We start from the raw sequence: 14,139 nt of genomic DNA, 5'->3' as shown, positions 1-14,139 counted from the left end.
TGATGTCCCCTAAAATGAACTGGAGCTGCAATCCTGGAAAACAGCTGTATTAAACAATTGAAATGCATGCCCAATCAAAATTGGGAGAGGTGAGCAAATATGCATGCAATATATAGGTATGCCAGGTGAATTCAAATTTGCCATCAAACTGCATCATTTTATATATCAAATTAAAGCCCTTGAGTAAAGAAAGCCAACACTGAAAACCTTTTTGTCATAGCACTTTCCGTAGCAAAGTTACATCTTGTCAAAGATTGACTTTCATCAAAAAGATTCTCCTAGCAAAATTCCCCAAAACAGCATTACGGGGTGTTTCTAGATCTTAGTCTCATGACGATAGCACCTTTTTTAATGGAACTGCTATCAAAATCTCTCTGAAATTCCATGTTGAGTCTCTCATCACCAAAAAAAAATCATATATTTGGGTCAAGTGAAGTATAGACAACATATTTATGAAGGTTTCCTTCTTAAAAAGCTTCTTTTTAATTTCAATGTAAATTTGTATTGCCGGTTTAGGCCATTTTGACTGACTAACAAATGTGTTAACCGAGGTTTCCCTGTGATACCTACAATATATGTGAAGCACAGACTCTCCCAGGTGTCTCGCCATTCCCCACTCCCCATCTTTAAATGTTGGAAGGTCTCACTGACCTGTTGACAACATGACTTTGAATTGAGGAGGGGGGGGGGGAGAAGAGATATACCAAAAGACAGGCAAAGTGTGCCAGCATATTTTCCAGGATTATGGATAATATTCAGTTATATATATATTAAAGTTTGTTTATGTCACTGAGAAGCATCCAAATACATTATATAATATATCAAAGCAAACAAACCCCCAGTTATAATGATAATTTAGGCTAAAAAGTTACAAAATGATTTTTATTTATTGCAAGGGCGGACTGTTATCATTTTGTACTCTTTGTTTTAGAAGCATTTTTTCTTGTCGCTATTTTATCATTTCATTGCATGCAAATGTCAGAACTGATGTCCATATGTGATATGATCATTCAAATTACGTAAAGCATAGACCGATACATATAACAATAAGTTTTTCTATCTGGGGGCCACGGTTGTTTGATGTATATAATTGCCTTCATTATTAACTAAATGCAAACTATAGATGGCGCTATTTATCCTAAATCATATTTCTTAATTTGCAAGGGGTAAGTGACCAATACTGCCTTTAAAACAAGCAGCAAAGAAATTTTATAAATATATTTCATCAAAAAATGAAAGAAATTGGTTGTATTAAAAGCTTGAAAGAGTAATTGTCAGTAACTAAATAGCGCCACCAATTTTGTCATAAATAGATACATTTTATATCCGAAAAGCTTTAACAAATGGTATAAAAGTGAATAATTTTGTAAAAGAGGAAAAATTTAAAGCTGAAAATGACTTAAAAGCATCTGTATACATTAGCATGATATCGCTTTGAGCTGTTTAAGCCTAAAATTGGGTTGTCCATGATATTTTGTTTGAAAAATTAATAAATGATCACATCAAACAGCCATGGGGCAGGGGGAATGATTAGTTTGCCAACTTACGAGGTGTAGATGCACTATTAACACCTGCAGCAGATTGCTGTGGAGTAACTGGCATGAGTGCCTGCTTGATCTTTGCTTCCCAATCTCTTGCAACAATCATCCCGATGCCACCCTCTGCCTCTTCCGGTGTCACTTTGCCTGTTTCAACCTCTTTGTTCTCGCCCACGTAGTAGGTGGTCTTCGCTGATCGCACCTCAAAGCAGTGATGTGACGGTTTGCCCTCTTTGGTGCCCTTCGGAGGTTTCACTGACAAAATTTCTGACAAGGGAATCTCCTAAATGATTCAAAAGGAAAGAATATAAAAATATCGTGACATTACCCTCATGTGAGTATCATGAAATATTTATAAACCTAATCCTAGCCTTTAACATTACCCTACCCCTAGCCTTAAACGTTATCCTAACCCTAAATCCTAACAATAACCCTAAAACCTAACAATAACCCTTAAACCTAACAATAACCCTAAAACCTAACAATAACCCTAAAACCTAACAATAACCCTTAAACCTAACAATAACCCTAACACCTAACAATAACCCTTAAACCTAACAATAACCCTAAAACCTAACAATAACCCTAAAACCTAACAATAACCCTAAAACCTAACAATAACCCTAAAACCTAACAATAACCCTAAAACCTAACCTTAAAATTCGATGACTAACGCTTTACATGAAGGTAGAACCAATATCTTTTTTAAGCATTATTGATCAACTTACTTCCCTGGGCTAAATTCTTGATTGATTTCTTTTAATTCAGTCAATTGATTTGTACTTCGACTTCCAATAATTTATTTGTTTTGTATTTTTCCTTTCTTATTGACATATATCTTTTAGTTTTGCTGTTAAAATTAATTATGTTTCATATAAAGGGTCTGTGGCATGTCACGCTCTCCGTGAATGAATTTTCTCTACAGCCTCTGCTGACAACACTTTTGTATTTGTTTTGCTTGTATTATAAATATTATTCCTTTTGCTGAAATAAAATTATAATTATATATATGAATCATACGACAGACTGATTGCATGTCAATTCAAATAATCAGATTTTAGAAGAAATAATTCTTCAAATCGTAAAATTTCAATTACGTTGCTTGCTTGATAAACTGATTGGCTGATTGATCAATTTAATGCTACTTCTGTTAAGGATACGATACACGATTTACTGACATGTTACTCATTTTGGAATGCGATCATGAATTTTGAAGAAAAAAAGATTCCACAGGCTTCGATGGGACTCGAACCAACGAGTCACAGCGTCATTGATTATCAGTCCGGTCTTTACCGCTCGCCACGGAGGCAGATGAACAGAGGAGTGTAATAATAAAATATAAATCTCATAATGCTATCTTTAGCCTTTTATTTACATAAAAATGATGCATTTTGTAAAGATAGATTGGCCGTTTTAAGCATATATAGCACGAACGTGTGGAAAAGGCCTCAAACAAATAATAAAGACTCTGATACGATGATGAAATTGCATAAGTCTGGAAATATCTGCGTCGCAATGTTTTGTTTTGATTTTAGGAATTTGACCTTAAAATTTCTGACGTTAAGACATTATCATTGAAATCAACAAAAAATATTTCAACAGTATATGGCCTCATTCTTTCCTTAGAGTGTTTTGAACATGTATGTGAAATAGCTTCAACAATGGTTCGCTGCATAATGGTAAAAACAGCCTTGACCAAAAAAGGGCGAGAGGTGCCATATTTACGGATTCAGGCTAAATTCAAAATTGGTATAAAACGTTTGGCTTTTGATCGATTACAAAAATTCATTTTTGTCATTAAAAGAAATTGTATCTGGCGTAAATTACACTTCAATTTTTATTCCTAGGGCTCTTTGAGTTCTTCAAACATTTTTTTATAATGATAGAGTGAATCCCCTGGCCCTCTATAGTTACGCACAAAAGATCGCCTCCCCTTAAGATTGCCAACATATATTTCCATATTAAGTAAATCATCATCATTTTGATGACGTCTACTAAACCATATAACTGTAATGTTAGTTTAAAACTTTCATCCACAATGAGAACTGTTAATTTTTTTTCTATGATACAAGTACAGACATGTTCCAAATCAGGCCTTTTCCATAGCCGAGACTTCCGTCATCTTATCTTAGGGGACAGGTATTATAACAATACAATATCCATTAACAACTTAGCAGGGTTGTCACTACACTGGTCGGTGCCGGTCGGTAGTAACCAGCACTCAGGCAGACCAACCGGCACTCAAGGGAATTGGAGGACTTGCCAACCGGCACTAAAGTAGAGAAATTGTACTTTTTACCCTAAAAAACAGCTGGAAAGTGACCCATGAGAGTATTTTGGACAAATATCATGGAAATTTAGCCGGCACTAAATTCAGTCTAGTGACAACCCTGCAACTTAGTGAATAATGATTTTGGTAACAAGATTTGCTTTTACAAAGACATGATAAGAACATTCATTGATTCCCACAGAGTCATTAAGGGGGCACAACACTAGTTCCAGGTTAAAATAGCGCCTGAGCGAAATGTATCAGCCTCTCGAGGGTACTAAATTTAAATGAATCGTGCTTGTTTTTATGAGAACAACAGAGTAGGACCTCAACATTAAAAATTTGTTCAAAAAATGTATCAAATCGATTGTAAATTAGTGACAGGCTGTCGGAATAATATCAAAGCCGGAATTGGTGAGGTGAAATTGTCGGCCGAAATTCGTTAATGTCTATTCTTTCAAAAAATTAACAAAAATAAAGGGGAAAAAAATTGCTCCTTAGAAGGGGGACACAACACTAAATCCTTCCGCATTTGGTGTAACCATGTATAGTTCGGTTAAAAATAGCGCCTGAGCGAAATGTATCAGCCTCTCGAGGGTACTAAATTTAAATGAATCATTTTGGTTTTTATGAGAACAACAGAGTAGGACCTCAACATTAAAAATCTGTTCAAAAAATGTTTCAAATTGATTGTAAATTAGTGACAGGCTGTCGGAATAATATCAAGTTCGGAATTGGTAAAGAGGTGAAATTGTCGGCCGAAATTCGTGAGGGCGCTGTTCAGGTGCCCGTAGCTCAATATTTCAACTAGATGGACCCAAAAAAAATAAGTTTTTATTAAATTTCAGACTTTATACTTTTATAAAATCCATACGACATTTTCTCAACTTGCGGCTAAAGGGTCGAAAATCGAATTTACTTTCTTGTGACAAAATAAAATGATGTATTTAATGAATATTTTGATAAAATGACCAAAAGTGAACTAGTTTTCACTTGCAATACAAAAAGCAGACAATTTTCACTTTGGGACATTGTTGATCTTACCTTATAGTACCTAGTGCTATTCTCGCTCTGATACAATATAATGGACTTGGTATCGATTCTCCAGTAGTGTCTTTTGCGCTGTAATGACACAGAAAAAGTATTATTGATAATAGTATTTCAATGACAAAACATCAGCAGAGGCAGTAATTACTATACATGTGGGACTGGTACACTAAGACATCTTACCCTTCCCAGAATCATTTGCAGCCAGCATGATACATCACCTCAGTTCCAGTGTTGCCAGGCCGCGGTAAAAGATTCTCAAGTAGCCCAATTTTTTAAGCGTCCAAAAAAGCGCCCAATACCGGATATTTGGGCGGATTTACCCTAATTTAGAACGCAAAACACCCAATTGGGCGGACTTTAAAACTTCCGGTACTTACTGGGAAGTTACTGACCGATCAATGGTCACAAAACCCATTGTAATTTCAATTTGGAGCTTTAAAGACTCAACACCTTTATAAATCAACTAAATTGAAAGGAAAATACATCAAATTACTGCCGCGGCCTGAGACTGGCAAAAGTAGCCCAATTTTAGACAAGTAGCGGCATGCTTTTTTGAGTAGCAGCAAGTGATCGCCAAGTAGCCCAATTGTGCTCCTAAGGCACGGCGTTGGCATCACTGCTCAGTTCGTCAAATGACACCTCTATTACTTTGTATTTATTTATTTTCAAGTTGATACTAGACTGGCCAAACATGGATCGATTGTCGTGAAATAAACATGATTTAATTCAATGCGCATGATGACCAATGAGTAAACTCTCTTTTTGTCATGATTGTTGACCAATCAATCAGGGGCCACTGTTTATCGCTTTTGTGTTCACACTCGATGCACGACACCCAACTATGAGCAATTAGACAATTTACACGACTTACCATACTATCCCGGTCAGTATAATGAACCATCCAGCCTTCTTTTAGCACTTGAGAGCTTCTTCGTTTGGTGTGTTTCACCGATTGCACAATTCGCATCAGAGGAATGTTGTTACTTTCAACGGGACTGTAAAGAAACGAGTGAACAATAAAAGCGATAACAAATTATGCGATTAAGAGGTACAGCTCCAGTCCAAACCAAATCATCTGCTCTATATTCTGCATGTACTGAATCAGCCGGTATATAATCCCAACATTTTTCTGACGTTTTTTTTCCCATTACATTGGGTTATTCCATTTAATCTCCCACACAGGAGGTGTGAATTTCAAATGCGGTTACATGAATGGATGAATCCATTTTCGGTCTCCACAGACACTTCAACCCACGCAATGTTATTTCCTATTGAAAGCGCTTAATGAATGCTTCTGTAATTCAGAAATATTGTTGAAACAACATTAAACGAATACCTGAGTTTGTTTTAAAGCTGCCACATACTTTACAAAAATTGTGCATGTCATGTTATAGAAACTCTTAATGATTTTTTTTTACGCTGGAGTCCATTATAATTTAAAGCCGCCTGTCAAAAAATTGTTGTGATATTATAAATGCAAATAAAAATAAAAATCTGCAAATGTCAAATTTCTGACAAGGAAGCTTTGAGACAACTTTCCTTGGACATGAAATGACCAGTGGTGTAGCCAAAGGGGACCTATCAGTGTGTTGTGATCAGTCGGTACATTGGGCTATTCCATTTAATATCCACACTACCCCTGTAGAAGATTTAGTCTGCCACAGAGGGAGTATCAATTTTGAATAGAATAGACAATTGGGTAACTTCCACTTGTAAATACTCACTCCAGTTGTGGAAGATATAGGTAAAGTCATAATACAGGGGGAGTATGGGTTTAGAAATGATTACCTCTGACCAAATTACATTTGAAAACATACTCCCCCTGTGGAAAATATTTCCAAAATCTTCCACAGGGGTAGTATGGATTTTAAATGGAATAGCCCATTCCGCCGCATGGCAGTAAAAGAATACTCCCGACTGGTGGTACAATGTATGTTTAAAATTCAAGTTTGGGCAGTTTGACTGACATTTCGGAGGACAACATGGTCAGCTACCAGAGATCATTCCTTCCATCCTCAGCTCACTTATGGAATGCTCTACCTGGTCCAATTACCTCCGACCAGAATCAACTGAGCTTCAAGCGGGAGGTTAACAACCATCTTGGGCGCCAACCCATCAGCGCTATCACACTGATAGCAGCTGTTAATGCTTTGTTCAGACATAACCCCCCAAAAAAACCTTTAAAAATGTGGTGAAATCTTGAGGCCGTCTGTACATTTGCAATTCTGTGCCCTGTCCTCAGTCTTGAAAAGCTGGCTACGCCACTAATTCAGCAGGTACAAGAACAAATCATCATCTAATTCTTAAAGTGGTTCTTGTGAAAGTTATTATCAAACAATATTAGTGTAGGCAGATATACCAGTAGAGGATATCCTATCATGGAAATGACTCCATACATTCTTATCATCCAAAATGGGCTAGATCCCATTTGAAATCCATACACACCTATGGAAGACATGACCGTTCGTCTTCCAAACAAGGAGCGTGAATTTCAAATAACGGTTACCTGAATGGGCGACTCCATTGTTGTTAACTGATTGATGGACTGATGTGGGGCCGTAGTGGTCAGCGACAACCTGTAAAGTGTGCTGAGGCTTGTGGATCAACGTCTAGGTGTTGTGCCTGTGCATAGTGCACTATAAATCATGGCGCTTTTTTTAAAATTTGAAATATGCACCCCCTGTGTGGGAGATTAAGGTCATGTCTTAGATGGAATAACCCAATATAACCTACAAACGACAGACATGATATTTGGGTCATGATGACACATAGCAGCTTTGGGACTACAACTTTTCTAACTACATCTAAAACATTTTCATATTTAACAATAAACAACTATAACAATAACCTACATATCAATTTGCACTAATCCACCATCACTCAGACATAGGATTGTCTACAATAGTGAATACCCATATTACTAATGGACTATATAAAAATATGAAATCAATGATGAAAGGTCCTTACAATAACACATTTTTCCAACCTTTTTCATACTTGCCAACATGAGTCCTTTTAAAATGTCAGTGAATGGGGACGTTAAATCTGCATCAAATTTACCATAGGATAAGAACATCACCATGTTCCGTGAAAATATGGTGTCCACTTTTCAAATTTTGTCTCCACTTTCCTTACTAATTTCAAATTGTTTTAAGAGTCCAGCATTTGCTATCAACCGTTGTCAACTTGTTTTCAAACTCCAAAAAGTTCTGACAGACCTCATCCTTTGAACTTGTTCGGTATAGGCAATTTTCGTAATTGACCACTTTGTCGCTGTTGGCTGTGTTTGGCTCTGCTAACCCCAATTTAGCGGAGCAGAAAACTGAAAGCGTAATTAAATCATTTAGCTTACCTTTCAGTTTTCTGCTCCCCTAATTGGAGTTAGCAGAGCCAAACGCAGCCAACAGCGACACAGTGGTCAATTAATTGCAAATTTATATCAAGGTCATACCAGTTGAAATCCATACACCCCCTATGCAGTCTTCTAATTCATTTTTTTACCTTGGGGTGCACTTTTGTGCCCCATTTTGAAAGTTGTGGTGCGATTTCATCTGACGCAGAACAATTTGAAGTGCAGTCCCAGACAATCAATACAAAGTCAGTACAATGTGGTATCGCAATTTTGCACCACACTTTTAAAGTTGTATCGCAAAAGGCGAATTTTGGAGTCATCCATTCAGGTAACCCCACTTAAAATTCACACCCCCTGTGTGGAAGATTAAGGTCACATCTTCCATAGGGGGTGTATATGGTTTCAACAGGAGTAGCTGAAGCTTACCTGAGGGCATTAACTCCCACTCGTGCATCCACCTCTTCATCTTCTTTCTCCGGGCTTTCCTGATTGGACACGGTATCGCTATCTTCGACCTCGTTCTCGTCAGATTCGTTGAACTTCTCCTGATCTTCCGGGTCTCTATCACCTATTCCAAAGGACAAGATTGACGATACAATGTCGCTATCGCGATCGGATGCGAACGACGGGACTGAGATGTCATCAAAATCATGATCTAGCGAGCCAAGACATAAGGTTCTTTGTCAATTTTTGTTTGCGGGAAAAAAATAATGTGCCAAAAAATCACACTTTGGTGCAAGGTGATACGCCACACCAGGCTTTGCAGAACTAAATACAGGTGAATTAGAAAGATATCTCTCGGCAAAATTTGGATTGCGCCAAAGTGCAAATAGTTCGAATTTTGTCGATGAATGTGCAGGATAAATTAATCACACTATGTTAGAAAGTTATTGATTAGGGACAGAAAGTGCAGGAATACAAATGAATAAATTGTCAGTTGTCATGGTAACTAAATGAAAACAAAAAACCAATAAAAACAAAAGACTCGCTAAAGCACAGCATATTGACACAACATCTGAGGCCTGCGTTAGCTCAAAGTGCAAAAAACAAACACAATGAATAAGGAAACTAAAAAGTTTGTGTTAAGGTGCACTATATGTACAAATTCTATGTATGTTATTAAAAGGATAAAAAGAACACATCAAGCCTCTATACTCCTTCAGCAATATTGTTCATTTCAAAGAAAACAATATATCATTAGGACAATAACAATGCACGACAAAATGTACCGGATACATTTATCACATTTACGCTGGCAAATTGTAATTGAATTCAATTTGGAAAAAACAATCATATCAATCCAAGGAACATTCATGGATATGGCGTGATACCGTAGCCATCAAAAATAGTAAGTCCAGTTGAATAGCAAAATAATTTTCATATTACAGACATGAGAATGGCTTTTTTGAAAACTGTCTGAAAAAACATGTGAATTTGTCCTTAAAAAGGCCCAAAACAGGCTGAAAAATAAAAAAATAAAAATGCGTAAATTTCGACAACAAAATAGCCAGAATTCAGGCAAAAGCCTGAAAATTCTCATGCCTGATATTACCGTATAATTATATAGAGAATATACGGTATATCACTAAAATGTGACTTTTGCAATTACAATCCAGAGTATGAAAACAAAAGCAACTACAATGAAATTGATTTGAATTACAAATTTTCCACTATGTAAACGTGACATTTGTCAATTAAAAGGTTACATGGAAATTTAAAGCCACTGTACAATGTTTGTACCGAATTAAGTCACACTGATAGACACTCTGAGTGCCTATTTGACATTTGTCAATTGGAAGATTACATGGAAATTTAAAGCCACTGTACAATGTTTGTACCGAATTAAGTCACACTGATAGACACTCTGAGTGCCTATAAGGTACAGATAAGCAGCAAGTCGTAGGCATAGAAGCTACACCACAGCGTAAGATTCGTTGCATGGCTAATTTACTTTACTTTCACAGGACACCGTTCAGTGATACTCATATGTGCATTCCCCGCTAAATTAAAGAGTGCGAAATCTCAGATTTCTAAAATGTCCGATCAGATATTATTAATATCAGATTTAACAGAGCTACATATCAGAAATACTTGATGCCCTTATACTCATACACTGACTCGTAGTCATGCGTACAATACCGATTTAGCGACCGATTTGAGAATTCACTTGCCCTGTTTGTGCTCCAACGCAGTTGACGACGCGTTGAGCCAATAATGCGCACTAATCTCTAAAAGCTCATCAAAGTACCGCCCTTTGTACATTCCAGGGAAAATGACAGAGGTACAGTTCAGTCCCAATAGTTACAATCAGGGTGTTAGCTTACCACCCGTCATTTTGGACAGGCAGTTTGCTCCTGGGGCAGGCAAAATTAATGCTAAATTCTAAATATAATGCATGAAGAAATAATGTGAACTCAAAACAAGACCAGTCTAATATTTCCAAGGTGATAGCAATAGCTATTTGAACTGACTGAACCCCCAGAAGGGGCAGAGGTCAAGTTTTCAGTGTCAAATTTTGGACAGGTTAGTGAAAATGACGGGCACTTCTCAATTTCTAACTAAAAAAATTGTTTGATTGGCGTAACCCGACCTACCCTAAAATTAGGTCCGACCTAATTTTTTTTTTTTTTTTTTTTAAATAAATAAAAATTAATTAATTAAAAAAAAAAAAAAGAAGAAAAAAAAGTTCCAAAGCCTTTATCAAATGAAATTTACAGCTTAAAAAGTAAAAAAAGAAAAGAAAAAAGAATCCCGACCTACCTACCCTAAATTTTTTTTTATGTTACGTCAATCAAACAATTTTTTTTTAGGCCTAAGACCCTGGTTACAATCCAATATGGTCAATTTCCCATAGAATTACATATGGGGCTAAATATTGTATTAAGTCTGAATTCTCAAAACAATCACACTCAACTACACACATATGAATGGCGATCCACTGAGCCATGTCCTGTGAAGTCAGCTTGGTTTTATCACCTTTGACTCCGTGTGCCAGTTTTGTGATGGGTGCGACACAGTGCACTGTTGGCCTTGCTATAAAAAAGGCTATTGCCATGTTACTCGCATCAGTACGTATCTTAAGAAGTATTAATAATTCGGCAGTCACATCAACTTTTGGTCTTAACTACTTCTAAACCACCACTGAATATTTTCTTGATATATGTAATTAAGGAGTTGCCGAAACATTTTTTTTTTGAGTGCTTGTAAATATATCCAAATAGCTATATCTATTAGCTGTCATCAACAACAAAAAAGCTCATTGACTTGACCAAATGTATTCTCAGTTTTCACAAAATGTATCTGCTATCAGCTTGTAACAACCATATCAAAATTTCTGTTTAACATATCCAAAAGAATAGAAAAGTTAAGATGCAGACACCAATATATCCATTTTTTTCCTCAAGTTCAGATATTGGCAAATATAGTTGGGCAAACTATTTTTGATTATATTTTTTCACCAATTTACCTCAGAATCTTTGAAGTACTGTGTCAATATTTACGGCACATACTGGTGGGCAAATCTCAATTAAGTTTGAAAATGGTTATTTATTGTGTTTTGCATCCGACCTCTTCATTTGTATTCTGTACAATTTGTTTAAGGAATTACAATTTTCCCCGGTACCCCAGGTCAACATAAAAAGTGGTAACCATGTGTGTTCTAAATTTCGCGGAAAAGGGGTATTTTGTTGACTGAAATCGCGGACCGCGAAATCGCGAAAAAAGGGGGTATTCTGAGCATTGTCTCCGCGAAATTTAAAAAAAAAGGGGTATTTCACAGGTTCGTTCGATCGATGTCTTCAGCCCGAGTCTTCAGCCTCCATCCTCTGGCATTTCATTGATTCCGCCCTCAATCGTCACAGCGAGAGCGTCATAAGGCAGCTTTTTTACTATTGGCACGGCGGTTTCCCGATATAGTTGTCTAGTGGGTGTTGCACGTATGCTCCCGCACGTTTTGAAGAGAGCTGAATGAGCGACGCGAACATCGATGGTGTCAGATGTAACCGTTTTGGCTGCCGTATACACTTTTCCATGTGGTGAATTGAAAACATTGCGGAAACATTGGCAGTGATTGGAGCGAATTCTACGACCGACCGAGTGATATTTTTCCTTGGTTTTTAATTCTGTTCGAATTCTGATGCATGTAAGTTTTATTTTGTATCGTTGTTTCTCTTCCCCTGTTGCATCTGAGTATCCAACCCATAGTGTTGTGCAGCCTGAGGTCTTGTGTCAAAACTTGGGTACCACAATACTTTAAAGGAACCTCTGTACACAAAACTTCGAGGGATTGTTCCTCTTTGGTTCATTTTCAATTAAAATCAGTATACAGGCATTGTAATTACCCCAGTTAATAACACAGGATCATCTGGGAGTACAACAGACACAAAGTAATGTTCATACTTGCACATTTTGTACTTAATATATTAAAATATTTGGAGTCATTGAAAAGGGTGTCTGGAAATCTTCTCATTGAAAACCTTGAAAAGGGGTATTTTTACCCTGATTTTGTCAGTGATTTGGCAAAAAAGGGGGTAAAATCAATGAAAAATCAGTGAAAAGGGGGGTTTTGAAAAAAGGAAGAACACACATGGTTACCACTTTTTATGTTGACCTGGGGTACCGGGCAATTTTCCAGTGAACGTAGGCTGACCTACTTGCTTATCATTGTTCACAAGTGGTATGGAGGAGTCCAGTCTATTAGTTACAGCACACCAACATGCCGATTTTAATTAATGAATTACCACATTTCGTCAAATATACAACCCCGGGGTGTTACATTTTCCCAAGGGGGGGCATTTATTCAAGGTCAATTTTAGAACGATAATTCCTGTTAAAATCATTAGGTAAACTTAAAACTCACGTTAAAATGACGAACTACATTATGTATGAACTAGAAACACTGACTTCTAGTTCACTTTCCGGGTTTCCAATCGAGATTTTCGCCAAAAAGTGACGCTATTATCGACCATGTGGGCAACTTGGTAAGCTTACTACACATGATAGCATTGAAATATCAGCATCAACATCTCGGTTGAAAAAAGTGGTGGGGGCGTTTATTTGAGGGGGGCGTTTATTTGAGGGGAGCGTTTATTTGAGGGGGGGGCGACTATTTGACGAAATACAGTAACTACATTTTAGGGTATGGGTTCTGTTTCAGGTAACTAATGTGATTAATACTATGTTAGATCATCAGATGCATTCTTGTGTTTCACTCCAACTTCTACTTAAATATGAAGATCAAATATTACTAAAATCGCCACCAGAGACTAACTTGGAATGTTGTGTCTGACATTAGGGCAGATGCACGACATGATTTGTTGCTAATCTGCACCGTACCGCATATTCAGTCTTACTGGCAAGATGTCAGACGCAACATTCCTAGTTTAATTCTGGCTGCGATTGACCTTTTCGGTAAATCCCATAAGCCTTTGCCGATCTGCACCGATACGCATGCCGTTTATCGATCATCGTTACTGCCCATTGCAAATCGGTGTGACGTAAAATGACGAGTTCTCAGGTGTACTCGCAAAGGCTTATGGGATTTACCGAAAAGGTCAATTAGGTTATTTATTCCAGTTGAAATCCATGATACACCTTCTACGTAATACATGGCTTTATAGTCCACACAGGGGGTGCAGATTTCAAATGGAGTCACCCATTCAGGTAACCCCTTTTGAAATTCACACTCCCCGTGCAAGAGATTATGGTCATGTTTTCCATAAGGGGTGTGTTGATTTCAAATAGAATAGCAGATAATAGGTCCGTTTTATCCAAAGTAATAGGCAAAGCTATTTATAACAGTTGTATGATTTTTCATACTTGGCAGGTGTACTGTTTAATTGGCACTTGCTAAAAATTGCCTATTAACTTTGATATATTTATGAAGAAATTTGATGTCATAGATGCTTAATTAAATGGAACATGAACTCTTA

The 14,139-nt window shown here is 37.1% G+C and overlaps 1 protein-coding gene across 5 annotated transcripts in view; it reads right to left on the bottom strand.

The window, feature by feature from the left end:
* The window catches only part of LOC140147786 (serine/threonine-protein kinase D3-like), a 77,239-nt gene that overhangs the window by 9,051 nt on the left and 54,049 nt on the right, over positions 1 to 14,139 (bottom strand). For 3 of the 5 annotated variants that reach the window (XM_072169536.1, XM_072169551.1, XM_072169544.1), the window contains 4 exons: positions 8,636 to 8,864; positions 5,729 to 5,852; positions 4,852 to 4,929; positions 1,548 to 1,821 (listed from right to left, as the gene is read on the bottom strand). In XM_072169536.1, the coding sequence (XP_072025637.1) occupies positions 1,548 to 1,821; positions 4,852 to 4,929; positions 5,729 to 5,852; positions 8,636 to 8,864 (705 nt within the window). The remainder of the gene's footprint in view (positions 1 to 1,547; positions 1,822 to 4,851; positions 4,930 to 5,728; positions 5,853 to 8,635; positions 8,865 to 14,139) is intronic. The other 2 variants (XM_072169558.1, XM_072169565.1) reach the window with 1 other exon arrangement.

The sequence above is a fragment of the Amphiura filiformis genome, chromosome 1 (genome assembly GCF_039555335.1).
Source record: "Amphiura filiformis chromosome 1, Afil_fr2py, whole genome shotgun sequence".
NCBI lineage: Eukaryota > Metazoa > Echinodermata > Ophiuroidea > Amphilepidida > Amphiuridae > Amphiura > Amphiura filiformis.
Note: the sequence above shows the minus strand (reverse complement) of the source record. Positions and strands in the feature narration are given on the sequence as shown.